The sequence below is a fragment of the Cyanidioschyzon merolae genome, chromosome 15 (genome assembly GCF_000091205.1).
Source record: "Cyanidioschyzon merolae strain 10D DNA, chromosome 15, complete genome".
Taxonomy (NCBI): Eukaryota; Rhodophyta; class Bangiophyceae; order Cyanidiales; family Cyanidiaceae; genus Cyanidioschyzon; species Cyanidioschyzon merolae.
The window spans coordinates 453,232-480,482 of NC_010141.1; the positions used below are offsets into that span (position 1 = coordinate 453,232).

At 55.3% G+C, this 27,251-nt stretch overlaps 9 protein-coding genes and 2 non-coding genes across 11 annotated transcripts, besides 2 other annotated features; 5 read left to right on the forward strand and 6 right to left on the reverse strand.

Annotated features, from left to right (window-relative positions):
* Positions 1–360: 360 nt before the first annotated feature.
* Positions 361–2,163, reverse strand: CYME_CMO178C (similar to bacterial putative methyl transferase; the record flags this gene model as incomplete). The annotated part of the gene is made up of 1 exon (XM_005537517.1): positions 361–2,163. The coding sequence occupies one exon, from the start codon at positions 2,161–2,163 to the stop codon at positions 361–363; it is 1,803 nt and encodes a 600-aa protein (XP_005537574.1).
* Positions 1,797–3,176, forward strand: CYME_CMO179T. Its single transcript, XR_002461501.1, has one exon. It is a non-coding gene; the product is annotated as a hypothetical transcript (transcript).
* Positions 3,177–4,439: 1,263 nt separating this feature from the next.
* Positions 4,440–5,269, forward strand: CYME_CMO180T. Its single transcript, XR_002461502.1, has one exon. It is a non-coding gene; the product is annotated as a hypothetical transcript (transcript).
* Positions 4,715–5,875, reverse strand: CYME_CMO181C (hypothetical protein, conserved; the record flags this gene model as incomplete). The annotated part of the gene is made up of 1 exon (XM_005537518.1): positions 4,715–5,875. One exon carries the CDS (start codon positions 5,873–5,875, stop codon positions 4,715–4,717), a length of 1,161 nt encoding a protein of 386 aa, XP_005537575.1.
* Positions 5,389–6,821: a sequence feature (possible transcribed region).
* Positions 6,822–7,178: 357 nt separating this feature from the next.
* Positions 7,179–7,685, forward strand: CYME_CMO183C (hypothetical protein, conserved; the record flags this gene model as incomplete). Its single annotated transcript, XM_005537519.1, has 1 exon — positions 7,179–7,685. One exon carries the CDS (start codon positions 7,179–7,181, stop codon positions 7,683–7,685), a length of 507 nt encoding a protein of 168 aa, XP_005537576.1.
* A 52-nt stretch (positions 7,686–7,737) lies between these two features.
* Positions 7,738–9,264, reverse strand: CYME_CMO184C (similar to hedgehog protein; the record flags this gene model as incomplete). Its single annotated transcript, XM_005537520.1, has 1 exon — positions 7,738–9,264. One exon carries the CDS (start codon positions 9,262–9,264, stop codon positions 7,738–7,740), a length of 1,527 nt encoding a protein of 508 aa, XP_005537577.1.
* Positions 9,265–9,603: 339 nt separating this feature from the next.
* On the forward strand, positions 9,604–11,196 carry CYME_CMO185C (similar to hedgehog protein; the record flags this gene model as incomplete). Its single annotated transcript, XM_005537521.1, has 1 exon — positions 9,604–11,196. One exon carries the CDS (start codon positions 9,604–9,606, stop codon positions 11,194–11,196), a length of 1,593 nt encoding a protein of 530 aa, XP_005537578.1.
* A 4,089-nt stretch (positions 11,197–15,285) lies between these two features.
* Positions 15,286–15,816, reverse strand: CYME_CMO186C (hypothetical protein, conserved; the record flags this gene model as incomplete). The annotated part of the gene is made up of 1 exon (XM_005537522.1): positions 15,286–15,816. One exon carries the CDS (start codon positions 15,814–15,816, stop codon positions 15,286–15,288), a length of 531 nt encoding a protein of 176 aa, XP_005537579.1.
* Positions 15,817–16,394: 578 nt separating this feature from the next.
* On the reverse strand, positions 16,395–17,765 carry CYME_CMO187C (heat shock transcription factor; the record flags this gene model as incomplete). The annotated part of the gene is made up of 1 exon (XM_005537523.1): positions 16,395–17,765. The coding sequence occupies one exon, from the start codon at positions 17,763–17,765 to the stop codon at positions 16,395–16,397; it is 1,371 nt and encodes a 456-aa protein (XP_005537580.1).
* A 540-nt stretch (positions 17,766–18,305) lies between these two features.
* Positions 18,306–20,273: a sequence feature (repetitive element).
* Positions 20,274–22,610: 2,337 nt separating this feature from the next.
* Positions 22,611–23,279, forward strand: CYME_CMO189C (similar to ubiquinone biosynthesis protein COQ4; the record flags this gene model as incomplete). The annotated part of the gene is made up of 1 exon (XM_005537524.1): positions 22,611–23,279. One exon carries the CDS (start codon positions 22,611–22,613, stop codon positions 23,277–23,279), a length of 669 nt encoding a protein of 222 aa, XP_005537581.1.
* Positions 23,280–24,004: 725 nt separating this feature from the next.
* CYME_CMO190C (hypothetical protein, conserved) lies at positions 24,005–26,416 on the reverse strand (the record flags this gene model as incomplete). The annotated part of the gene is made up of 1 exon (XM_005537525.1): positions 24,005–26,416. One exon carries the CDS (start codon positions 26,414–26,416, stop codon positions 24,005–24,007), a length of 2,412 nt encoding a protein of 803 aa, XP_005537582.1.
* Positions 26,417–27,251: the final 835 nt, after the last annotated feature.

A 27,251-nucleotide genomic window follows, 5' to 3' on the forward strand; every position in this document is an offset into this window, starting at 1 on the left:
GCAGCCGCTCAGCACCCCCTGAGTCGGAGTTCCACGTCTGCAATCCGCCATTGTGCTCGGCTGAAGAAGCGTATCGACAAACGTGCAACAGGCATGAGCCACAGATCGGCCGCTGAGCTACATGTATCCGGACGCTCGTTTCCGCCTGCAGAGCCATCACGTATGCGCATGAGAAAGTTCGCACCCGATGCATACATCTCGAAGCAAACCGCATGCTGCCGGCTGTGGATAAAGTGCTCTATTCAACGGACAAGTCGAACGCGAACGCCCTCCAAGTGGCGGCACCACTGAATCGGACAATGTTTACAACCTGCCATGCCTTGCGGTATGCTGCTAACGCTCATTCCAGGCGCTCGAGGTCTAGTTCAAGGGTTTCGTCGCAAGCCACACCCGATGCCGCGGCGTATTGTTTTCGGTCTGCACGTCAGTGAATCCACTGATTGTCAGTAAACTGACCATATCGACGCGTTCATACTCAGAAAAATACGGTTCAGTGCTGCGGAATATGGCTGCTCCGACCGGGGGTATCGAACGGAACGCTTCGCTGTGCGGATCAGAATCCATCATCGCCAACATGCCTCCGGGGCGAAGCACTCGATACGCCTCTACCACGAGACGCTCGGTCGCTGCCATGGGCAGCTCATGTGTCACCAGGGAACATAACACGAGGTCCACCGAATCCGCTTTCTGAGGGAGGTTCTCGACCGCGGCGTGCTTAAAACGCACCTGAATCGATGACGGGTAGCTGCGCTCCTCTGCACGTAACTCGGCAACCGCAAGCATGAACGTCGATAAATCGATTCCTGTTATGTCGAGCGGGCGTTCCGGATACCGTGCTAGCCATGCATCGATGAAGCGCATCGTGCTGAGTCCAGTCGACGCACCCAGGTCGAGTGCTACCAGTGGACGTCCCATGGGCACGAGCAGCTGTTCCAGACGAGGCCAGACTCGGTCCAGGAAGGTGTCGCGTAGCAGGCGGTCACCTTGCGTGGGCGGTGCTTCCGGGAAAAGGCGTGCATGGACCGCCAGAGCCGACGACTCGACTTCCATGGCAGGAATCCAGCCAAGGTTCCCTTCCGGATACGTATGGAACGGTGCACGTACGTAGTAGTCTGGATATACGAGGTCGCGTTCGACAAGTCGCGCTCGTTTCTGTTCGAGGGTGTCCCACTTGAGCCGCAGCTCACGAACGTTCTCTCGCCAGGGCACGCCGATCTCCTCCGCTCTCTTGACGACACCTGCACGGCCAATTCGCTTCAGTAACCAAGCAGTGGGCGGGAAAGCTAAAATCCCTTGTACTATCAGAGCCGGCAGTTTGCCCTCGGGGTTTCGCGTCACTGGAGTCGTCGCCGAAGCGTGAATCCATCGACAAGCTCGGTATCGAGTGCACTTCTGAGACGGCAGTCTCACGCATGGAACAAAGTTTAACTGCGTCATGAGGCTCGCTATCAAACGCCGTTCTAAAGTCGAACGACGTCGGACGTGTATCGTAGTGGCGGTGAACGTGCCTTCGACCAGAGGTCTTCGACTGTCGTGCAGACGCCTTCCGGTCTTTTCGGACCGGCCACCTACTCCTGATTCCAACTTTTTCTCATATAATTCCACTTTGAGCGATTGTCCAACAAAGTTCTCTCTTGTCCACTCTGGAGGTCTTTTCTCCAGCACCGCACATCTCCTGACATTGACAGCAGCGTTGAAGTCTCGGTTGACGAATTCCATACGTTTCTTGCCGCCGTTGGTTGTGCTCACCAGCGCATGTAGTGCTCGAACTTTCGTCCTGCTTCCCATTTGCTCTTCTGTCAAGACTCCGCACTTTTTTATATCGTCAGGACTGATCTGGCAATTTTCCATCTCGAGCGTCTGAAGTGTACACCCCAGCTCGTGGTCTATGCAGGACGTCCGGAACTCGTCTATCGGGAATGTGACAAAACGCCTTGCGCACTCCTTGTACGCGCGTGTCGGTGAGGCTGGAGTGCACCCTGTTTTCGACGCCCAGCGCCCTGCTCCGTATGCTGGTACGAGCCTTTGACGCTTGTCCTCCTTGAGGGTGCTCAGCGCATGAAAAAAGTTCCCAAATGCACGCCATTCCGCACAGTACAAGTTCATACGCGGACGATGGCATGGACCTTGGCTTTTGCACGCTCTCTCCGCCACTGCTTCCATTGCCGCTCTCTTAGCCCCGAGTGAACATGTGCCGGTCTCTCTTGTCCTTGCAGTTCCCGAGTCAGCAGTCGAGGGATGTCGATGGCAGCGTTCAAGTTCCGATTTCGCCACTTCCCGCCCTTGGTAACGCGTCCCGCGCGTAGGGCCAAGTTGCGGTCCGCACGTCGTTCCCCACGTTCATCTTCTGTGCACATACAGCTTCGGTGTGTCTTTCGCTGCGCTGACACCGGACTATGATCAGACGTTCGCATATTCGTCTGCCGCATCTCTCACGCGACCGAGCGCCGCCCTGTGGCATGCGAAGGCTTGCTTCAGCGCTCGATGCATGTCCGGGACTGGCGTAGAAGGCGCTCGTCGAATCCATTCTTTGTCTGCATACCGGATGCCGTGACGAACGATGACGGGCTGCTTCCGGGCGATTCCCTTTGCGAGTGCGCTGTATGGTGCAAAAGCAAGCATACGCTGTCCCGTTTGAGAAGGGATTCGTGGAATGCGATATTGGCCGTGGTGAAGCAGGCACCGGAACGATAACACTCATAGGAGAACCAGTCAAGTGATTTCGATCCGTCCACGCTGTTCTACAGCGAAGCGGCGATCCAGTCTGCACCAGAGGCGATCGCTGCGACGACTATAGTCAGGGACTTCATTCCATGCAACCAGAAGAGGCGAGTGCATCTGGGCGCGAATCCCCGTGTAACGTACGATGCAGCTGTCGAATTCCCTGTCTCGCGGATGACCACAGGGACACAAGGATTTGTCTTTCGAAAGGATTCGATCATTTGATACGAGAAGCACGATGAGGCTTGGGCGTGAGCGTGTGAACACGTCGTCAAGGAGCGACGTCGGGCTCCGTGCCGCGCCAGTCCAGTGGCGAGCATTGCTGTGCCCACGGGTTGCCTTGAAACAGAAAGATCGAAAACATGAAGCATGCATGATTTGCGCATGCTGTACACAAGGAATGCGATAGCGGTAGAGGCTTGTGCCTACAAATTGGTTCATAAAATCGGCTATTTTACAAACCTTTGTTTGGCGGCGTCGAGAAGCATCTCGATCCCGGCGACGTATCGAGTTACAGGGGCAACGCGTCGAAAGTGGCACGCAGTAACGCCGACCGGGAATCCGGAAACCGCGCATGAATTCCCAAGCCCTGATTGTTGCACTTTGAGTGTCTAGACCATATATCTAGGAAAATGCCGGGGAATAAAATCGAAAGGCAGGGCCAGCGTGTGCAGTGCAGTATCCCATTCCAATCTAACGCTCGGCTAGCATAAACCGCTGTTCACGAAACGGCATCCATGCAATAAGAGGAGTCAGCGTACGCTCCGCAAGTCGAAATTGGACTGGGTATTCGGCAGCCTCGCAGGCGCGTTCATCGCTCTGGGCGACGAGTTCCAGAACTGGAGAAGTCTCTCTGCTCCTTCGGTGCCTCCGCGTGCAACCGAGACTTGGCCAAACAAGTGACAGGTAGCAGGCGCCCGTCACGCAATCCCCAGCATCTTCGACCGTATCATCCGTACCGGGAATTCGGATGCTCAACACGGCCAGGCGACGATGCGCGTCCGTTTCGGAGCAGGCGAAGCGGTGCGCTCCAACGCCGGCACCCGTGGCGCCTCGCATCTCTTCGGCGAAGCGACTCGAACGCGTCAACCCCAAGATATTTCTCTAAGACTTGGCAAAGCTATTGAATTGCCGTGACGCACACAACGAAGCGCTACCCCGATTGCACCCTGCTTTTATGGTACACGGTCGATGCACCGAGCCAGATTGCCATCGGTAACCGGAAATGAAATCGATGCGCTCATCCAGACGTTTTTGCGTATCTGAACCCTGGACCCGTATTCCCCGTAACACTGCACGCTTGATCGATCCCGCAACGCTCAGAGTGCAACGCCCATGGTACACGTCAAGCAGAGACAACACGATTTTCATCGATCCTTGGAGGCATTCGTTCAAGGCAGTTGCGTCATTTTGCATGCCGAGCGCTCGCTTGGCCGAGATCCGCGCACCTCTGTGCGCGGCGTCCATGCGCCGGTACCCGTGTCCGTGCGCGGCTGAATGGCGCAGCGATCGCCGTCGCGCCGCCGCCACGCATCGCTGTCCGGTGTCGCATCCGTGATCGCGGCATCGCATCGGATGCGTGCAGCGCATGCACCCCGCGCGCCCAGCACGGATCGCGCAACCAAAGCATCGACGTCACGCGCCCTGAGCGCAGCGCCCGCGGACGCTTGAGGGCGTCGCGTGCATTCACGACGCTCGCGGGATCGGAATCTACTTCCGTGCATTTCGCAGCTTTGAGTAAACTTCAAGACACAGAAGCGCAGCTTATTTCGATCTCAAGTTTCATCTAGCGTTCGCTTACGTGTCGCAAAAGTGGAGAAAGCAATATGCTGGTTCTGCCTGCGCTCTGCAGCGTACCAGGCACCGCGTCACTCTGATCCGCAGTTGTTGACCTGCGCGCCCTCATCGACACACAGACGTGGTATCCAGGACGAAGCGCGTCCGCTGGTCTCGTTGTGATCCGGCAAATGCGCCCACGCCCGTGGCGCAAACACTACATGGAACTTTTCTCTGGGTTGCTGCTGGCGTTCGTCTCGATTTTCTGAACGCGATCGCGGGCGTATTCGAGCATTCTGCGAGTGTACCTGGAAGCAAACACCTCAAAGTAATAGTTACTTCCGTTCCACACGACGATGAGACCGACAAATGCCAACACGATTTCGTGCATCCATTTGTAACGCCAGAACAGCGCCGTAGGCAAACAAGTCACCCCAGTGAAAATCAGCTGCCAAAAAGCGAGTGCCAAATTCTGGTATCGCTCGCCGAAGATATTCAGCATCCGGGAGACTGCCGAGCCCGAGTGACGTGTGAGCCATCGCAGGCTTGTGATCAATTCAGGGTTTCGATCGAGCTTTCGACGAGAGATAACCAGAATCTTTGCAAGATACAAGGTTTGCCAGATTAGAAAGATCACCAGCGGCACTGCCACCGTAAACGCGCGACGTCCTAACGCGATACAGTCTGCTTCGTGGCTGCAGATACCGATCCGTCGCGAGATGATCAAGTCTGAATGCCAACGAGCATTGTACGTCACTAGTGGGGGAAATATATGGATAAATACGGACGTCATCTTATCGAGCGAATGAAAAACCAGCGCATTGCGCCACGCCACCATCGCCCAGAGCACCGGTCCGTTCGCCGAGGCAAACAGGGCCACGAACATGACCTGTCGCCAGGCTTGCGTCCGCGGCCAGCCAAAATAGAAAGCTACCAGTAGTGCTTGCACAAAGTAACAATAGTCGTACATGAAATAATGCTGAGCAGACTTGCGGTATGAATAATAGCGGAGAATAAGCAGAGGCGTCAGCTGGTACAGATACCACTGCCATAGACGCGCCGGCTGGCGTAGAATAACGTATTCCGTGAAGAGCACGTTGAGCAGACCCAAGACAAACGAAAGTTTGTCTCGCAAACGAATGACCTCTGGAGTGCGAACGCGCCTTTCGATGGCTCGCCGCCGCTCCACGAGCCGATGTTTGGTGTTACGGATCTTGTCATCTAGATTAGCAAGGCTACCAAGTGTAAAAATATCGGACAAAGAAAGGCTGAGCAGGTCAGGCTCGTAGTACGCTTCCGAGTCGGGAAAAGCGGAGGAGTCCGTCTCGTCGAAGTGGTCAACGCTCGCACTGCCCAACGCACGCCCACCGTCGTCCATCTTTGTTCAATAGTTTTCGTGCCACTCGGTTCAGAACGGTTTCCTCGAACCGTTTCGAGAAACGCTTGACGCTGACACCACGACGAGAACGCTCTGAGCTGGTAACCCGCCCGCCGACCGAACGTTCGTCCTGACGCTGCGGCGCGCAGGCTGCGGGTGCCCGGTCGAGCAGTGGTGGTGGCGTCTGAAAATGCGCACGCGCGCGCGCTAACGCAATCTCCGGCATCGGCACCGACCGCACTAGATAGAACAAAGGACAGAGGCTATCCAGTAACTAGCAACGATATAAGGATTTATTTTCTCTTCTATGATTAATGTTAACATGACGGAAGGATTTCCGTATTGTCAAAAGTTTAGCTTCTAGGCGGAAGGTCCCGCGATCTGGACAAGTCTGTTAGGCTGATGCTTCATGCGCTCCCGCAATAGCTGTTGCTCTAGCGAGACCTGAGCAACTCGTCCGCAAACGCAGTTCATTCTGGGACTCAGAGCGGATACACTGCGTTTCGATGTCGTCACGGTCGCAGTGGACTTCTTGTATATTGCTTCGCGCTGCAGCAGGCAATAGGTCCGTCTGCGCGATTGGCTCGTTCCCGGAATGCTCATGAATCCTGATTCCGTAGCAGGTGAATGTAGGCAAAAGGTCCGTCTGCGCGATTGGCTCGTTCCCGGAATGCTCATGAATCCTGATTCCGTAGCAAGTGAATGCAGGCAAAAGGTCCGTCTGCGCGATTGGCTCGTTCCCGGAATGCTCATGAATCCTGATTCCGTAGCAGGTGAACCACGCCTCGGGCCGGCACCCTTTGCAGTATGGCAAAAACGTCCTACCTCCGCGATGTATCGTCATCAGCGGTATGAGCGATAAAGCGGACGCTCACGACAGGTACTCGGCGCACGATAGAACATACGAAACGACCAGCATATCCGTGAGGAAATATGGGTAAAGGAACTTGGAGCTAGGGTGCAGCACCATGACCAACGCTCTTCTGATTACCATTATCCATCCGGCAACCTGTCATCCATGCTCCATGTCCACCGGTTTGTCATCGAGAGAGACGGAGAGAGACCGGATAGCGCCATCGATGCGCTATCGTCGATCGCCGCCGCTGCCATCATCTGTTGAGGGTGCCTCCAGCCGCCAGCGCGCGCCCGGATCGCGGCGACCGCTCTGCGCATCCGTCGTCCAGAGGCACGGAGTTGTGAACCTGCCCCCAGACACGTACGCTGCACCGTGTACTGCCTTTGCAGGAGAGGCGCTCTCAAGTCTCCGCTATTCAGGTTCACTTCTGGCGCATCTTCTATCGGAATGTTTGTTAGCGGAGCTTTTCAGGTTCCTCGGGAGAGACGCTGGGGTGCGGCTCGGGTTGCACGTCCTAGGCGTGCGCTCCGGCTACGGGACGCGCAACGTCGTCACAGTGGCGTCTCGATTCTGGAGGCCAACGGCGAGAGCAAGGATGGCAAAGCAGGAGGCAAAGGTGGCGGCCTATTTGGAGGCCTTGGTAACCTCATGGATGCAATGAAAAAAGCACAAGAGTTCTCCAAATCGGCACAGGCGCTACAGGAAGAGCTGAAGAACACGGAAGTTGAAGCAACCTCGAGCGACGGTCGGGTTCGTGCAGTCGTTTCCGGACAGCAGGTGCCAATCCGAGTTGAGGTTTCTGATGAGCTCATCGCCGAGGGGAACCCAGCGGTCAGTGACGCTGTCACGGAGGCAGTGCGCAACGCTCATGTGAAAAGCGCGGAGCTGATGCGACAACAGCTCGCGGACCTAACCCAGTCCTACGGGCTGCCGCAACCACCGAAACAACCCTAGCGGAAAACTAGTGTCTTTAGTAGGGATAAAAACTGTCCAACGGAAAAACCATTCAGATTTTCAGAAGGAGTCTGCGCCATGTAATAAGGAACTGTGCATAGCTATGAAGGCCATTCGAGGCCGGCTGCTGTTGCTGCTGCTTCTGGGTGCTGTGACGCAGGCGATACCAGAGGCGCAAGGGCGCAAAGGCCCAGTGTGCAGCACCATGCGACGCAGTGTCCCCATAACTCGACACGAGATAGCCGTCCACGAGGAGCGTGCCTTCAAAAGTGAGCGGCGCGTACGCGTTGGTGTCCACGTGCTCGGTAACTCGTACAATGGTGTCGGTGGATCCATCTTCATGGAGCAAGGCCATACCCGGAAACAGGTTGCGGGCTCGCGTGAATCGTGGGCGTTCGTGCGCATCTCCCGGTTGGACGTACACTAAATGATCGGGTGTCATGTGCAAAACGCCACCGCTGCTGGTGTGCAGCGCGATATACTGGAACGGGCCTGCCGCAGTTTGTTTGTCCGCAAACGCGTACGCGGTCGTGAAGCGCTTCGTCCAGCCACCGCGATTGTTCGGGACTAATGTGGCAATACGCGTCCCGGGTTCGAGTGCGGATAGCGGCACCAGCGTGCCGTCTGCGCGCTCTACGGTGCTCTCAGCCGGAAAGCAGCCGATGAAGCTCTGCCCACCAGCCAAGGTCGAGGGACAACCAGAGAAGGACTCTAGTGCGACAAACTTTGCGCTTTCGTTGTATATCGGGGGTCCGAGCGTGATGGTGCTCCCCTGCTGCGGCCAGAAATCAAACGTCGCAGACGTCTCCACAGGTTCATACATGGGAATATTGGTTTCCATCGGGTTTGCCGGGCAATAAAAAGGTGCACTCATCCCCGTCTCTCGATAAAAATCCAAACACTCCTCACACACAGAATAGCTGAGCTCCATACCAACATTTTCAACGAAACGAACGTCAACGACAGACGCGCACGTTGGCTCCATCCCGTTCACGAACCCGCCTTCGGGAACGATTACGACGCTTCCGGAGGGAACGACAAACACATACGCCACCCCGGCTTGCTGGCCCTTGATAAGCCCCAGCGGTATCGTGAGCGAGTCGGTCAGTGGCGGGTATGGTCCGCCACTGATGGAAGCGAGCTGCGTGCCATCCGTTTCACCAGTCAAGTATGCGGGGAAGAAGGCACCACCAAACGGATACGCAGCGACATCGGTTGCTCCTCGGTTTAGAACCACAGCCAGGCTCTCATTTTTCGGGTTCAGAAACTGCCAGTATACGATGCCCTCAGAACGCGAAATCCACGACCAACTCACCTCAACGCCCAGCGGGCTCGAGCAACTCTGTTGACTACGGACTCGCTCCAAGATACGTCCAACGGTTAGGGTACCCGCCGGTTTGGTACCTTTTGGGTAGTACAAGTGCCGCAACCTCGCCTGTTTCGAACGAGATATGTCGCTGAGCCCTAGCGTTTTCACAGGCAAAGCGTACGCCACGTAGCAGCATAATCCCACACTGCAAAAGAGCGCTAGCAACAAAATCCAGGAAAAGAGCACGCGACATCGTAGACTGTGGCCCATGGCGGGCCACTGCTGCTCCCCGAGTGTGCAGGTCTAGCTCAAACCTCGCCACCTAGAACGTCGGGCATGAATACCCGCAACGGATGCGGCCATGTGCACTCAAGCATCGATGCGATGCACCACGTGGCGATGTCCAAGTTCTGGAGTTCCCTGCAAGCGGCCACTCAACGGCCGCATCGCCGGTGCGTCGGAACTCGCAGCGCGTTCGATGCTTGCACGGCCAGCACCGTGGAGATTAAAATTCGTGGTACCTGCGAGTGCTGCCAGCACGTGGCATCTGGAGGTTCCCTGGTGTGACGTGCAGATACAACATTCTCGGAATTGTTCCTGTAGGAAATCATGCGACTCGCCATGAAATCCCTTACGACGCTGGTATTCGTCGTAGAGATCGTTGTTTGCCTCAGTGTATGGTCTGGGTTAGCCCTTCCGGTTTATCGTAGTGACCGCCCCCAGCTGGTGTTCGCAAAGCCGCCGCAGCAGCAGCAGCAGCAGCAGCAGCAGCAACTCGCCGCCGGGGTGCGTCTCGAACGGGCACCGCTGCACCCTCTCGACCAGAGGGTTGTTCAAGAGGTTTCCGGTGCGCCGCTGGGACAGCCTTCACTGCGTACAAGCGGCACGAGTTGTACGAGCGGTGCAGGTGTGGAGGTTTCCTGGACATGGTTCAACCAGACCAGCGGTATCGTTGTATGGCAGTTCTACAATCCGACTTCGAGTGAACGGGCAGTTGTTCTGAACCGCGGGGCGAAAGGCAACAATAGTATCATTGAATCGTACACCTTCGGCGGCGCCTATACATTCGCGTACCTCGGGAACGGGCTCGCCACGCTGGCCCCGGGGCCGTATCCGACGCTGGAAGCATCACCGAGCGTGTTGCCGGTCGCCATTATAGATAAGAGCGATCCGGATATTGGCTTTCTCTTCACTATTCGTGCGGGTGGCACGGTAAGCGTCGAAGAGGGTGGCTTCGTGAACTTGGAACCGTTCTGTGACAGTGTACCTGACGTCTCGTTCGCGGAGAACGCCGACGTCAACATCACTTATGCAAAGAGTGTTATGTGTGAAGAATACTATTTTCAGGAAGGTAGTTCGAATGTTACGTGTTCTTCGAATCCTTTGGTGACGACTTGGCCTATTTATCAAGTGGCAAACGGTTCCGTGACGGGACAGAATTACATTATCATGGACTCTAATACACAGATCGAGTTTTTGAACGTATCAAACTCACAGGGTGGTTCATCGTCGGGATTCTCCTGCTTCCCGGGCGATGCAACCGTCACACTGTCCGATGGACAAGTCAAGCCCATTCACCAACTCAAGAAAGGCGATTGGATCTATACGCTTTCGTACGACGCCAAGGATCGCAAGTGGTCCCGTGTTTCGACGAGATTTCTCGGATTCCTCGATCACAAACCTGCAGAGCGGACTGAATTCCTTCGGATTACGCTGCACGGGACGGATAGCGTTCTAGAGATTACACCGGATCACTTGTTGCCGGTAGTCGCAGCCGGTCCGTCCCCTGGTGAGCAACGTGAGCGCTATATGCCCGCTCGGCTGGTTGTGCCTGGCGCATTCCTCTTTCTGGAGACCGGTGAGCTTGCCCACGTACGCAGCATGACATGGGTGCAACGGACGGGTGCCTTTGGACCGCTCACCGAGGCGGGAACCCTCCTAGTCGACGGGGTCCTCGTCTCGTGCTATGCGCACACAGGGAGTCATGAAGCTGCGCATATGAGTATGTGGCCGTTGCGCGTTGGATCCCGTCTATCTCGCTGGCTGAACCCGGTGCATGCCCGTGTCCCAGGGAGCGCTTGCGCAAGTACTGGTATGCATCCGTATGCGCGTGTGCTGCTCGCTCTTCAGTACATGCTACGCATGTTCGAGCATCCGAGAAGCAAACAATACCTCCATAAGCATCAGCATATTTGGCTGTGAAATTCTGCGCATAAGCGCTGCGGCGGGTCTGTGAATTCCGATACGAACAACCCCCTATACCTGTGTCAGCTTAAGAATGAACCATTGGAATGCTCGCCCTGTTCCTAGCGTGCGAATTTCTCCCGACCTTGTTTGTAGATGTACAGCCTCGCCGTTCGAAATGCGACAATGAGCGATGACGGATTCAAACGTAGTTGTAGGGTTCTCGATCGTCTTGTCAGTGTGGCTCGTTTCTCGCTTTGCCGCTAGAATTCGGTACGTTACCGGAATCTAGGTGATTCGCGATGCCATGGAACCAGGGCTCGTAAAATAATCGATATCGTTACGAAGTGCATATGTAGAATTTTTCACGCGTCCCTTTTCGGTACCTGCTACATGTTAAAATCGCAAATTCTTCAAGTCCTCCATGTTTCTGTTTCGTGGCAATTCGTAGACGCAGCCATTCGCGTCGCTGGATCGAGGAAAAAAAACTGGACGCCGTCCACTGACGAATTCATCACAGGTTCATGGCTGGCGTTTACTGACTTTGTCACGTGAAAAATTCAAAGCAGCTCGAAGGACAACACTCTTGCTTGATTGTGGCTATCGAGAAAACGACATTCGACAGCAGCATGATACGTCAGCCAGGACACGCTTCTACTAGAGGCTCCCGTCTATTCTGTTACCACGGAAAAGGATTGTGGACTCGGGCTTGAGCCAGCGCAGTGATCGCTTCTAGGGAAGCGCCCGTCACCGCCTGGTCCGAACTGAGCATAGACGGATCGAAATTTCTCGACTTGATCTTGAGGATCGATTTTTTTCTGGGATTCGCTTCATCATGGACAAGTTCGCAGTGCACAAATCCTCTATCGAATGGGACGGCGTACGCTTGGACATGCATCGGGCAGTGTACTCGCTGTGCGTATCGGCCAGAAGAAGGCCGGAATTATAGGGTACGGTCTCGGGCATGGAAACGAGCCACGGAAACGACGGGTGCGCTCTCTGAACCTGTAAAGGGTATGAAGTGAACGCTGAATGAGGCGTTCATGGTCAACAGGACAGCTCTCGGAGGATACGGTACCGTAGACATATGGGAATACCCGACCGCAGTGAGGTCGCACCGGTGCAAAGCGCACATCGCGACTGTATGCGAAGAAAATGCGACCGGCAAGCGAAGCATATGAACTGCATCTACCGCCTATGCACGAAATGCGTCGCTAGCAGCCCGGAGCAGCAATATCGGCATTTGACTGCAGCAATCGACATGCTTCGACTGCTGAAAATGGAACTGGAGGGAAACGGGAGCAATGCATTCTTGAATCCGGAGATGCTTGTAAGGCAAAAGAAGCAACCACAGAAAAATCCGCAAAATCCAGTTTTCATGACAATCAGATGTAATCCGAACGTCCTTATGTACGCCAGAGTTTGGTACTTGGTTCCTGTCCATCTCAGCCTGACATGAACGCCCATAAAGCATCCATAGAGTCGACATGAGCCAGGAAAAGAGCACATAGCGCGAACGCGCTGGCCTCGGGATGCGTCCGCCCAGGAGACTGCACGCGCTGTGTGGGCGGCCCCAGTTCGAACGCTTTGGTTCCCGGCTTGAAGCAGGTCGTGCATACGAGTTGCTCCATCTTTGAGGATACCATTCAAGTCACCCGCGGCTGTGATTCTTTATGATACCGTGGATCGCGTCTTCGGAATACCAGACAGGTTGCGCTGGTCCCATGTCCACAGGAAATATGGCTAGCTGTAGCATCCCTAGCGGGACGGCCGCCAGCATTGGAGCTGCACCCAACAAATAGATGTACACGACGTGCATTTAGCTCCTAGTGCCAGGCACGTGAACGCATCCGCCAAGTATTCGCTCAAGGTGCCTTGCAGGTGCACGCGATTACGGTGGAAAATCCGCGTACCTAAAAGCAAGCAAATGCCCCCAGAATGCAGCGTCTCTCGGAGCGTCTCTCTGCCGTTCAGGGATGTACCGGTACGCTGTCGCTCATTTCCTTGAATTTGACGATTCCGATATCGAGGAGAGCGCTCCTGTATTAGACGCTCGCAGCCCTATCCGATTTCGGAGCGAAACGGAACAGGAAAAGTCGAAGTTCCATCGGTAGGCAGCCACTCATCAAGATCATCCAATTACCCGTGAACGTCGACCTGGTCTCTGCACCAAGCGTACCCATGGTATTGCACGACGTGACGAGCCTTGCGATCTATGCGTCCAGGTGGGCGACTCCGGGAACCCGGAACCAGCGTCCTGCGAACACTTCGTAGACGCGACGCCTCGACGGTGCCCAGTACTGGCGCGTTTTCGGAGGTGCGCAACTGCACAGTTGCATTGCACTGACTCTGGCTTCGCGTCGCATACGCGTTGTACGATTACTGAGCAGCGACACTCTCTATGCACGCGCTGGTGTTGCTCCCGATGTACGCACAACGTCCAACTTGGAACGGAACCGTCGCCGCAACACACGCCTAGATCCTGGTTCAGGAGGAGTAACCAATGGTGCTGCTTCGAGTTTTAGGACGGCATGAAAGAGAGCTCCGGCGTATCTTGAATTCAAGATTATCGCCAAGATCAGATTGCCGAGTTGTACGCCATTGCCCCGAGCCCTGTTTGGGTCTCGCTCACAACGGCCAGCATGTGCGCAAATAGAGTTGTTGCGTTCCCGATATTCGCTTCCGATAAGCTACGCACGATCTGTTGTTTCACGTCGAGCGTGGGCTGCAAGCACTTGAGCCAATCCCCTGCATGTATTTCGCTTGCCAGCGGCTGCAGGTTGTACGCTGCTCCGCACTGAGCGGTCGCAGCCTGCACTTGAGCCAATCTCCTGACACCATTCGAGGGAAGCAGCCGCAGCCGCAGCCGCAGCCACAGGCTCTTTGCGTGCTCGCTCTCCATTGCATTTTCGTACGTACGCTAGACAGACACAGACTCGATCATTGCGGGAAATGGATTTCCGCATGCACTCTGAAGCGCCATAGGCATCAAAAACATGTTCGACAAAAGCGACGTACGACTGAGAACCTTGTACATGTTCGCTTTCGTGCGACGAGCGTGCACAACACCTCGAGTCGGCGAGCGTCACGACGACAGAGACCAGTCGGCAGCGGGTCAGTTGGCGTCAGACACTGCACGTTTGGACGCGTTTCCGAGGAGTTCAATTCTCGATCGAAACTGACTCTGGTAGGTGCTTTCGAGTTGCCGGCAAATTCACCGCTTCCGGGTAGAGTAAAGCTCGAGAACGCCTTCAGCGCAGTGCCAGTTCTGCCACACGCCACCTTCCCGGCTCCAGTGAGGTCTAGTTACAAACCGACGCTCCCCGATGCTCGACAGTAGTCTTCGACTCGACCAAGAGGAAACACGGAGAGGCGTCTACGTCACGGGAATCAAGCGGCGATCCGGGAAAATGCAGCTCGTCAGGGGCTTTGCCACGCCCTCATCGCGCGAAAACGTCGTATGCTCCAGACGCAAGCGTTGTAACCGCGAGTGCATGCTGTCTTCGGAAGCGCCGATTGCTCTCCGAACCAAAACACCATCATGAGCAAGGATTCGAGCCCTCGCACCGGTCTCACGATCGCACGCGCTCGAGTCGAAGCATCGCTCGCCGTCATCGATACAGTTTCTCAAGCCGCAGCCGACAAAACTTCCTGTCCATCACCCGCATGATCCGGCTGCATGCTCGTCACAGGTTCATTGTCTACTCGTGGAAGAGCGCGCCCCCCGATACAACCGGTACGCGAATGGACAATGCTTCAGAGAGCGCATCCCTCATGACCGTCACACTCGGGCAGGTACCAAGAAGTGCTGCAGCGTAGAGCTGCTTAGCAACGCATCCCTCATGACCATCACACTCGGAAAGGTACCGAGAAGTGCTGCAACGTCGAGCTGCTTAGCAACGAGCGCGTCGACCTAGATGCCACCGTGGCACCCCCAGTGCCGTCCAGTCTCCGTTGGCCAAGTGCAACGGCGGATGCGACGTCGCCACGAGTGCCCACGGCAGACCCGGTTTCCCAGAAGATCGCCCGAAGCTATCGGAGCAACCATGAGCTCCTCAGCGGGAACCCTCTTGCGGCGAGTGTTCCAACGCGGCCTTCACTGCGATCCTATGACTGGTCGTCTTCCGGAAAGTTTGTCTGGAGCGTTCTACCAGATTCAGTCGGTACGCGACGGCGACGTAACATGCCCCGGATGTTCGCCTCGCCAGTGCCCAAACAAACCGGACACACAAGGTTCCCCTTTCCGTCACACTGAGGACAGACCGTGCCTTTATACTGCGCTCGCTTGTCTTCAGCGAAGCCACCAGCCCGCCAGAAGCCCGTTCCACCACACATGTCACAGACGACACGCCCCTTGCCGCGACAGTTCGGACACGGACCCGTCGGTGGTGGCTCACGAGCGCGAGCGTCGGACACAGCCCCCAGCAGCCACTGTGTCATAAAAGCGGCTATGCCCACACCAACTTGTTTAATGAACGTTCGTCTCTTGGGATCGTTTGGCTCCAGGGAAGCTCGTACCTCTTCCCGGTGTCGCGAGCGAAACACTGCGTTCACTCTGGGGACACTGCATCGGCACACGGGTCGCCGCTCGACCCAGTGCCCGAACCAGCCGTCCGGTGCGAAAGCCAAAGGTTCCATGACCCTGTCGAATCTGCGTTCCTGACGAACGCCAAGCAGTCCAAGAGTGGAACGCTCGTTCCAGACTCGGTCTCGAAGGGTCACGGGTATAGCGCGCCAGTCAGCAGTCGTTGGCCTTGCAGCGTTCACCATCATCATCATCATCATCATGTCGATGCCGTGAGATGGCACCGGGCGCTGGGCCGCAGCACATGGTGCTACGTTCCTCCAATGTTCTTGGTTGCGTTCCAGCGGGGGCCAGGGTCGGGGTTATTGTTCGCTTTCCATGATCACTTGGATGGTTTTCAGAAAACCAAAGCGTTTACTTGGAACACCGTGCGCAGGCGGGAGGCTTTTTACGGGGGCGGTGGTGCAGGATCCTCTCCATGAGTCGGGGCTCGCCAACTGCGCGATGCTAGGCGCTATCCGGGAGAGCGTGCATCGTTCGCTACGCTCTCGCCATGCTTCCTGATGCTATCTGCGCGAGTCCTTGCACAAGCTACTCCATCAAGTGCTGTCTTCAGCACCGGCAGTCGCTGTCACGTCGACGGCAATGCGTAGCGCCAGCATAGGGGAAAAAAGTACGCTCGAGTAGCGCTTTACGTTGTTTCTGATGAGCCGGTTGGTCCCTGCAGGAGAACATCTTCACCGAGGATGCGCAGACCTGGTACGCTCGGGGTGACTTCCGGTGCACTGCGACCCGGGCGCGTTTGCTGCTGGTCGAGAAACGCGTGCAGGGTGGAGAATCCAGCTCGTTCCTCTTGATACATTTGTTGCATTCGCTGTTGGAGCGCGTCTAGCTCCTGATCGATGATGCCGCTCTGCTGAACGGAGCTGTACGCGTCTGCAACTGTGGTTTGCGGGGTCTCCCGGCCGAACGAGTCGCTGGTGGTATTACTAACAGAGGCATTTTCCAATTGAGATGAATCGGGTTGTAAAAGCTCCAGCGGGTCCGTGTCGTGGATGTGCTGGCCAGAGATCGCACCCACCTGGCGCAGGTCAGGCACTGGCCGGTTCGAGAGATCTCCCTGATCGCTTAGATACGTCAGTGCTTGCGTCCATTCAGGACTGAGGGCTAAAAAGTCCAAACCAGCAGATGCTAGCTGGCTGTTCATTATCTCCACGGAAGAAAAGAGCCGGAGCATGAACCCTTGTAGGTTGTGGAGCTGTTCCTCCCGTTCAGATTCTCGCTGCTCACTTTCGACGAGTCGCTGTTCAAGGCGAGCATAAAGACGACGCAGTTCGCTAAGCTCTCGCAATAACAGGCTGTTGTCGCGGCGAAGACGAGCAGCCTCGTCCTCGAGCGAACCATACTTACCAATCTCGATTGTTCTGTTGCCCCGTCCGAAGATGCGACTCAACCATGGCGGTTTTCGCTGATTCCCTGAATCCGAAGTGTTGAAGGTTGCCAGATCCTCCTCGCCCAGCAGCTCAGATGCAGCCAACGGGACATTGATGTGCTGCTGAAGGTAGGCAGCGTTCGCGTCTAGCCGCGGTTTGGAGGCAACCCCTCCGGGCAGCATGCGCACACCCTGCACTGGCTTGAAGGCGCTGCCATGGTTCACCGAGCCCGAGGAGCCGCTCGTACCAGATGCTCCCAGTACCCTCTTCCGTCGCTCGGGCCGGTTCCGCTTGATCTGACTCAAAAGGTCCGGCCGGTCTCGTCGGAAGAACTCGTGCTGGAACTCCCAGCGCTCGTGACTGATCTTGTGAAACCCGTACTGATTCAACTGTCTCACAAAAGACGACATGTTGCTGTGTTTGAAATAGGCAGGAAGCACTTTTTCGGTGAAGTCTCCGACCCGCCAGATAACGAAAGACTCCCCAGACTCTTCCCAACTGACAGTGTCCGCCGTCTCAGCATCCTGGACGAGATCGTACACTTTTTGGATGAACACCGTGGTCTGAGGCTTATCCGTATCCATTTTTGAGTCAAAGCTTGGGTCCTGTGTGATGTCTGCAGCGCCCATGGCGAATACCAGCGCCGTGCACTCGGAAAAGCGAGCGCGAATACCAAGCACGCCACAAGGAGCGTTCTCAACAAAAGCGAGAGCCGCCTACCTCGACAACTACTTTCAGATAGATAGACAGACAGCCAAACACAGACAAACCTCCAAGTCGAGTCTTTCCCCGTACCGATATCGTGGCACCCGAGCAGAAAGCGCACCCTCGGGTAACTTGTCGTCTTCGTGCAAGCGAAGCAACACACTGTTCGTTCGGGCTGTTGCCCGCTGCATCAGGGAGCGCGTCGATCGATGCGCGATCACCGGCCGCACCGGCACGCCAGTCAATCATCGATGAAAAGCTGCGTAACCCGTGCCCGCTGTGGTGGTGGTGGTGGTACCGAGCGACGCACCGCCGCCTCCGCCGCCACACTCTGTAGAATACGTATCCACCGAGCCGATCGGCGGACGCTTCGCCGGCTTTTCGGACCGGCAACCAACTACTCCTGCGTGCAACTTCAGGTCGTACTATTCGACCTGGAGAGGTTGTCCCAGAAAGTGGGGTCGTGTCAGCTTCGGAGGTCTCGTCTCCTTCAGTGCACGTCTCCTAATATTGATTGCAGCGTTAAAGTTTCGGTTCACGAATTCCATACGTTTCTTGGCATTGGTTGGTATCACCGACGCAAGTAGACCTCGAACTCGCAACCTCCACGCCATCAGGTGCTCTGGCAGCGCTCCGTACTTTGCTATATCCTCAGGGCTCCGCTGGCACTTTTCCATCTCGGCACTCTGAAGTGTACACCTCAGCTCGTGGTGTAGATAGGAGTTTCGGTTCCCATCTATTGGCAACGTGACAAGACGGTGTGCGCACTCCTTGTACGTTCTTGTCGTTGGAGCGGGTGTACACACTTTTTTAGACGCCCGGCGCCCTGCGACGTATGATGTTACGAGCCTTTGGCTCCTGTCCTCATTGAGGGCGCTCAACTGGTTGAAAAAGTTGGCGAATGCACGCTTTTTTCCCACTGTACAAGCTCATACGCAAGCGATTCATCCGGGGCTTTGTATATTCTTTGCACAGCGCTTCCCAATGAGCAACGCGAACTTTTATGAACTCCCGAATGACCTGAAAGTCCGCTCCATGGCTCGTCACCTCGCTCATAGCTTCCAGATGCTCGTTCACTCCTTCATTTTACGTCTCAATTTTCTTCCTTGCATTCATTATTCCCGATTCTCGGTAATATCTAGCTTCTGAGAGCTTCAACAGAGGCATGTTTTCCTGGCGCAAGCCGCCGTCAATACCATCTTCCCCACGCTCGGATACCGCAATAGGTATAATATTCATGTTCCCGGGGCCCGCGCCAACGACATAGTCCTTACCCTGCACCGCATGCGTCGCAGGATCCGCCTCCTTTTTTTTCATGCCTCGCCGACGGCGAAGCATGAAGATGCAATGGGACGATCCACTTTCAAGCGCCGATCGTGTACACACACGGCTGCTCCATCGGCTTCGATCATCTCAGTAAATAACTTTTGTTTGCTCGTTTTCAGACGTTTGAAATCGAACATATTCACCCAATTACGTCTCCCGGTTTTCGCCCGTAAACTCCTTGCTGCTTAGATCGAACTCCGGATAGATCTCCTTCATTTTGCTGTAAAGTACGTAGGGGCCAACTGTCACAAAATGTGACTTGATGTTGCATAGCGGAACGACATTGAAGCGCTTACCCATTCGGGCAGCGTTCCGTTTCTCTGACTCTTCATTTTTCCCCTCACACGCTGCTCCATCTCCGCCTTGCGTTCGAGTTCTCGATTCAGGAATACGAAATAGTGCAGGATGAGCGGATAAAAACTTTTTTTCATCTCTGATACCTTTTCTGCTGGATTTGACAAGCCCCAAGACTACACAGTGCTCGTGAACAGCCATACGAATGACAGAAGCTTCATTCTTGCCCCTGCGTGATGCCTTCTTGTCGACGAATTCGATCCCCTGTCCATTCTGGCGATCGTTCGTGATGCCACTGATGATGGCCCGTATCCCCTGGCGGGAGAGGCCCGGGCACAGTGTAAAAATAGCCCGTATGATGAAACGTTCGAGGTTCACGATCATATGGTTCTTCCGGTGCTTGAGGAACTTGATTGCCCCGTAGGTGTAAATATCACCATCATCCCTGCATCGAGTACCGTCGAAGCGGAATTCGGCGTAATTCTCGTGGAGGGCGTGCACTCGCTCATTTTTCGTCGACGTTTCCCCTGTGCCAACCATCAGGTGGCGAATAAACGTCTTGCTGAAAAATCCCCCCGGGACCTCGACCATTTTGATGCCCATCACGTCCCGAAACATCTTCTTCATCAAATACATAAGCCCTGACGGAGCCTTCATAATACTCATGGAGTACGACTCGACACGGTTTCTGAGTGCATCTCACAACTTTCCCTTTTAGGGATCCTTGATATGCCGAAGAAGACGGGCTTTCACAACCATCTCGTCATAGTGCCGTCTCTCTTGCAGCCTCTGACGTCGGACTTCCCCCTTTTTGCTTTTCGTCCTCTCCTGTTCTTCTGTACTTGACACTGTTTCTTCTTGCAGCCGGCGACATGATGCCTCCATAATCCTCCATTTCCATTTCCATGACTTGCACTTTTCATTTTTTTCAAAAAGAACACGCTTTGAAAGCCTCTGCTATAACTCACGAAAAATCACTGGAATACACTTACTTGAGGGTTGGAACACAGTTGAGTTCAAAAACTCGACGTTGCTATGACTTCAACGTAAATCCATCCGGTAAGTTAGAGCAACACGCTGATGATCAGGATCGTGTTCCCCTTGAACGGCGGCGTACGCATGGTGTATCATACCTTCCAGATTTAGAGATGCGCCTATCGACAGCACTATGCGGAGCAAAGAACAAAGACTTACCACTAAATGGCGACGATACATCGATGTCTTTCGCTCTCTACGATAAACGTGAAAAGGGGAAAATGTTTCTGACCTGTCGAAAGCGTACCTTAAAGGCGGAAGGTCCCGCGAACCGCACGAATCTCCCAGGCTTGCGCCTCATGCGCCTCCCAGTGGCGGGTGCTAGAGTGAGATCAAAGCAAATCGTACGAAACGCAGTTTATTCTGGGACCAGGGGCGGGCGGCTTGCTTCTGGGCGTCGCCCTTGTCGTGGAGGACTCCCCGGAAATCGCTTCTCGTTGCCGCTGATAGGATGTCCGTCTGCGCAGTTTGCTAGTTCCCGACATGCTAGTGAATTCCGACTCCGTATCAGGTGGAGCATTCCTCGAGCCGGCACCTTTCGTAGTATGGCAAAAACGTCCTGTCTCCGTGATGCATCGGCATCAGCGGTTGAGGCGCTGTTGCGGATGCAGTAATGCAGGTAATCGGCACACGATAGAACGTACAAACCGACCAGCGTATCCGAAAGGAAGTATAGGTCAAGGAACTTGAGGGTGAGGTGCAGCAGCATGATGGACGCTTTTCCAATTACCATTACCCATCGCGCAATAAGGGATCCATGGTCAATGCCAACGTTTTGTCATCGAAAAAATCTCCCAACTCAGCTCTGCATCATGCCGCCGCTGGAGCGCGCGCTCGATCCGCCACCACGCGATCGTACCGATGGCAGAAATGTCAGGCCTGGAACGGTGCTGCTGCTGCTGCTGCGTGATGCATTGGGCGCTGGAACTGCAAGCCGCTCACTTGCTACTGCCGCGCCATCTGGCATTTGGTCAGCTTACCATCACATCATCTCATACATCCGTAACTGTTTCACGCGCTTCTTGTCTACCAGTTTCGAAGAGCAGTCGTGCCCGTGATTCGCTCATTTCATCCTGGACGCATCCGTGTGAATCGTGCAGAGTCGACTCCTGCAAGTATGGGGTGCTCACGTCGAGGGCGCGGAGGTGCAGCGAGCGCGCAGTCGCATGTCCAGCGCCATGGGTTGCCGCCGAGCGACGTGACGTATCGTTCAGTGGCAATCAACATCATTGAACAAGTTGGCGACTGCACGCCTCTTGCCTCCATGTAACTGTTGCCGTCGGTGTCGCTAGCGCGATATTATGTACTCCTGCCAGATAACGTTCGCATGAGCGACGTTGGCGCTCACGCACTCTGGGAATGAAGTGCGTAACGCTCGCTACACTGCTCCGTGCTGTGGTCAGCGCTTCGGAATGGGCCCCCAAACCGCCATTCCACTTATTGGCATGCCCGTTGGCGTCCATCACGCTGACTCCCCGATCGTACCATTTCGTGGAAAACTCGAACGGATTCATGCGCTTCCTGTTCAGCCATTTGACTTGTTTGTCTTGATCTAGAGGGACGTCGATGGCCGCAAAACCCTTCGACGGGGGTTGCGTGCGCTTTTCCTCGCCCATACGCGTCGCTTCATCGCCGTTCGCATGAACGGCACGGAAACAACACATCATGTGATTTGTTGCATAGTTTTTCGTTGAGAACGTATGTATTCGGATGGTGTGATGAGAAAGTAGCCCTTCAAACACCGTTTGAAAGCTCTATCTTTGCCGCAAAACCTTGCGGATATGGACGACGAGATGCATGGTCCATGCGCCTGCTGACCACAGCATCCAGGATATGTCTAATTAAGATCTAGCTTGTCGCAATCGAACAAGGACATGTCGACATCTCATCGCGACTACGCTCCACGTATCTGAGCCGTCCTGTGCTCTTACGTATCTGCGAGAAAAACAAACAAAACCTAAAAGGGCTTGCCAGATCAGGTGTTCCTGAATTCACTGCTCTAATTATAACTATACTTGTTCTGGGAACGCCAGCTCCCAGTTGCCTGCGAAGCGAGCCTTCAGCTTCCGCGCTCGTCGACGCCACTCGGACTGCGCAGCTGCTCCAGTGGTCGTATGCAACACGCCCTGAGCAAAGCCGGAAGACTTTTCCTCGCAGGTGCTGCGGGCGCTTTCGTACTGAGAAACCCAGTCCGCGCAGATTTGGTTGCCACTGTCGGGGAAATCTTGCCTGGCACCGAAAGCGTTCTCCGTGGTCACTTAAAGGAGCTTCAGAAAACCGAAGAGGGTCGCTCTATTTTAAAAGAGAGGCCACAGATCACCGCGGAGACTCTGGCAGCGGTTGCTCTGCTCCCGCCTGAGACCCTTGGAGGTGCGTACTATGCGTTCTTAAAAAAGCACAGTTTCAACTCAAGTGAGCGAGCAGAGGCTTCTTTCATCTCCGATCCCGATCTAGCTTACATAGTCCAGCGTTACAGGGATATCCATGACATTTTCCACGTGGTAACGAACCTCACGCCCACGTTGACCGGAGAGGTGGCTCTAAAGTACTTTGAAGCGCTGCAAATGGGCTTGCCAATGGCCGTACTTGGAGCAACGTTCGGGACATTCCGTCTTACCGCGAGGCAGCGGGCGGCCCTGTTCCGGGACTATGTGCCTTGGGTCGAACGGAATGCTCGCTCATGTGAAAATCTCCTGGGAGTGTACTTCGAGCGGTACTGGCAAATGTCACTCACAGAGCTGAGGAAGAAACTCAGGCTCGAGCCTTTTCGGAAAGAGTTCTGATGGCTCGATTGCGTGATCCGGAGCGAAAAATACGGCTGGGCGAAACGCTCGAGGTATACAAGGCATTCCGGTATCTATGCTCAGTAATTTCGAATCATGCTTTACCATTGGTTTGCAGTAATTGCGCATGGAAATCGTTCTGGGATATAGATATAGACGACGCTCCGGCCTTTGTGGGATCGTCAAATGTACCGTACCAGCAGCTTGCTCCAGGCCGGAATCAAAGGCGCTCTCACCTGGCCACCAGGTTCTCTCCATCGCAAGTCTTCAGCGTTTCAGCACAGCGCCCGCTCTGAGCAGTAAACGATTCACGCGAAACTTCGCTCGAAAAAAAATCGCCGGACGCTCCGGAAGCCCGACATTTTTCCGGACGTGGATCAAGGCGTTCAAGTTCCGATGGGGACCGTGTGCGGGCGCGCACGCTTGCTCGTGGAATCACTGCGTAGCAAGATGCTCTCCTTGGATTGTATCACCTGCCGACATTCGGTCAGCTTTCAGTATATCATCTCGTGCATTTGGCTCTGTTTCACGCGCTTCTTCGGCACCAGTACAGCGCGCTCCGGTACACGGGATGCATCATTGTAGTCCTGAACGCATCTATAGCAATCGCTCAGAGCCAATTGCTGCTTGCGTTGTGCGCCCTTGTCTCTATGTACGGCAGCGAGGACTCGTTTACCATGTACGGCGTTGGTGTAGCACGAGCGTACGCAGACGAGACACCGTATCTACGATCTCTTCCGCGACTTGCGACCACGATTTCGTTTTTGCCGGAAGATTTTCGGACGCAACATGGCCATGGGCTTCCGTTTCGCCTTCTCTGCATTTGAGAGACCGCCAACCTTCTTGTGATGTCGATGAGGATCTCCGGAGTAACGTGGTCGGTCAAGACGACCACGCTGCACAGATGCGAGGCGCTCTTCCAGACTCCGACGCCGGCGCTTAAACGCGGATTCCAAGCGCTGGGGACTCGCCGGACAGAATGGCTCTTCAAAGCGCACAACAGCGCTCTGCATGAAGGCCGCATTGGCGAGCGCACGATCCTCTTTGGTGCTGCATGATCTCAGTGCTTCCCGATCCGTCATCGCAATATTGCCACCATCTGCCTGGGGTATATCATCATCGTCATCATCGTCATCGTCTTCAGGCGAATGCGGCATACGAGCATGCGGCAGGGTTCCACAAGGATCCATCAGCGCGGTGTTGCGCGCTTCTGCATCCGCTGGACTCCTGCCGTCCGCCGACTGAACACCTACTGCAGTTTCTAACGATGCTGGCGGCAGCGTATGCCCCATCGGATACAAGCTGCAGCGATCAGTCACAGGCGAAGACGACGACAAGGACAACCCATTCGTCTGCTCGGAAGAAGCCTCATCCGAAAATGCGTCACTTGCCAACGAATCTGGTGACATCGAGTCGTACTCCTGATCGCTTGTCGAGTCGTACTCGAGGTCTCCAGGTACACTCACATCTGCACGATGCTCTGAGCGTGCAGCATCCTTCAATTCCGTCCAGGACAACTCTGTGGCAGCATCACTGTCGTCTTCCGTGGCAACCACAGATGCAGTGCGATGCCGGCTATCTGCACTAGACGCTGCATTCGCCGCTGCCACGGGCCGGCCCCGTTCGCGTCGAGGCAGCAACGCTGGCAACACCCGCCGATAGAGCTGGAGAACGCCACGAGCAGCCATCATGATGCCCCGATCACGTGATTTTCGGTACTGCACCAGATCCTGGAGCAGAATCGAGTCCATGGCGTCTGGTACACGAGCACACAACTCCCGGATCGTATTCAAACCGATCGCAACGACTTCATCTGTACGACGATCGCTCACAAAGTAATGCGCCAGATGTCGGAGCAGGGGCGTAACCAGCTCGGCAGGCACATCCGCATGTACTGCATCCACCAGCATCGCTAAAACACGCGTCACATGCTGCTGAGATGGCATCAGGTAACGCTGGAGTGCCGTATACAACAGGGGTACGCACTGGCGGCACGCGCCACTGCAGCGACAGGCCAACTGCAAGATCAACATTCTAAACTCAAATTTTTCCTGACGTGCTCCCAGTCGATGCAACAGACGCTCGATGAAACGCTGCGGGTCGTACAACAGGGTCAGAGCAGGTGCATCGGACCCGGGATTCCCTCGTCGGGTATTCATCGGTGGGAATGAGGAAGCCCCCGGTGACGCCCCGTCCTCCGCGGTGTTGCGGAGCGCTCGTCGCAGTTCACGCTGAAAGCGTTGTTTCCGTCGACTTGATTTCTTCTGCGTCCGCTTGAAGCGTGTATTCAACATCCGGAGCATACCGTCATCGGCGCTTGCTACGGACTTGCACGCTCGACTCTGAACTGCCTGTTGTTTCTCCGAGGGTGCCTCGTCGTCCGCCGATGTCGATTCCGCAGCGCTGTCGCTGTCGTCAGCACTGGATCGACCGGCTGCATCCGTCTCCAAAAGAAAGCGACAAGCCTGTGCTGCTACGCTAGTGTTCGAATGAAAGCACGTATCTGCGACAAGCTGAATGAGTCTTGCGTCGGACTGCCACAGCCCAAGGCCATACGCTCGATAAAAGAGACGCAAGAGCGATTTTGCCATCGATGCATCTGCCTCCGGTAGCACCCGTTGACAGACCTGTAAAAGTCTAGTCTTGATTTTCTCATGCAATGGACGCTGGTTACGCTGCGACCGTCGCAGCTCCGCGAGAACTTGCCCAAGCACAAGTCGCCGAAGTGTCTTGTCTTGGAAGCGCAGTAAGGCCACGTAGAGGTCGACTGCCGCCGTAGCCGTCAGAAATGTTTCACCTTTTCGGTTTCGAAACCGGGTGACTGCTTGCACCAGTTCATAGCGGAGCGCTGCATGAAGCGTCGCTGCCCGTTCCGTGAGGAACTGAACGAGAAACTCAGCAACCGCTCGACACGCGTTCGGGTACGCTCCCGCAACCGTGGCCAGGAAAGCGACCAACTTGGTGAAGCGATCATGGCGAGCGCCAGGCTCCAGGGCCACAAGTGCTGCAAGCGTTTCAAACTGTTGGCGTTGAGCTGTAAACACTTCCTGGTAGGCGGCCGGATCGGCTAGGCAGCGACTCGCCAACAGGCTGAGGTCGGTGGCGAGCACTCGCTCAGTTTGACGCTGTCGAGACATGCAGTGCAACCTAGCTGAGCAAGGAGCTATACTCCCTCGACACGATCGGGTGTTCCAGTAGAAGCGTACCTTGAACACCAGGCACGACTCGGCGAGCGCTTCCGCCTAGCGCGCTGCTCAGAGAACGACACACGAGAGGCGTCGTCTGCGACTCGCTGATAGAGGCCACCCGCGGGACCTCCTTCAACTTTGTGGTTGAGTGCCTGCACAGTTATGATTGAATGGTGATAAACGTTATTTCAGTGCTAAAGTGTTAGTGTTCCGAGTGCACCCGCAACGAGCGCTGCGAACGTTTTACGAAAGCCAATACCTTGTATATCAACGAACGCTGCAGCTCCATCGACGAGGCGTGCAACGGGTATGCCAACAGTGGTGCTGGTGCTGGTGCTGGTGCTGGTGCTGGTGCAACGGGACTGGAACGTCTAGGTTTCAGGGGACACGAATGCACGTTCATTAAACGTCTGTCCTTCCTGAACCGGGATACACTGTGAAAGCAAAAGCCATGTCGAGGACCACAAGGCGTTCCAATAGACGCAAGTCCGAAGCGACTGTGCGGATCGCGTCTCCGCAGTCGACCCTTGTCAGAAGCAGTGCCACACCGAGTACTGGAAGCGACACCCAGCCTGATCGACAACGTACGCCCTCCATAACCAGCGATCGTACGCAAGAGACGTGCAAGGAAGCAGCACGCCGCTCGCAGCAGTGGAGCGACCTGCTCAACGTCATCAGCCTCTGTCTGGCAAAGCGAACAGACCGGGTGCTCTGCTTCCTGGCGCTCCCGTTGACAGTTGTCGTTTCGCTGTGGCTGTCGCATCGGCTCGTAGTGCAAACAGCG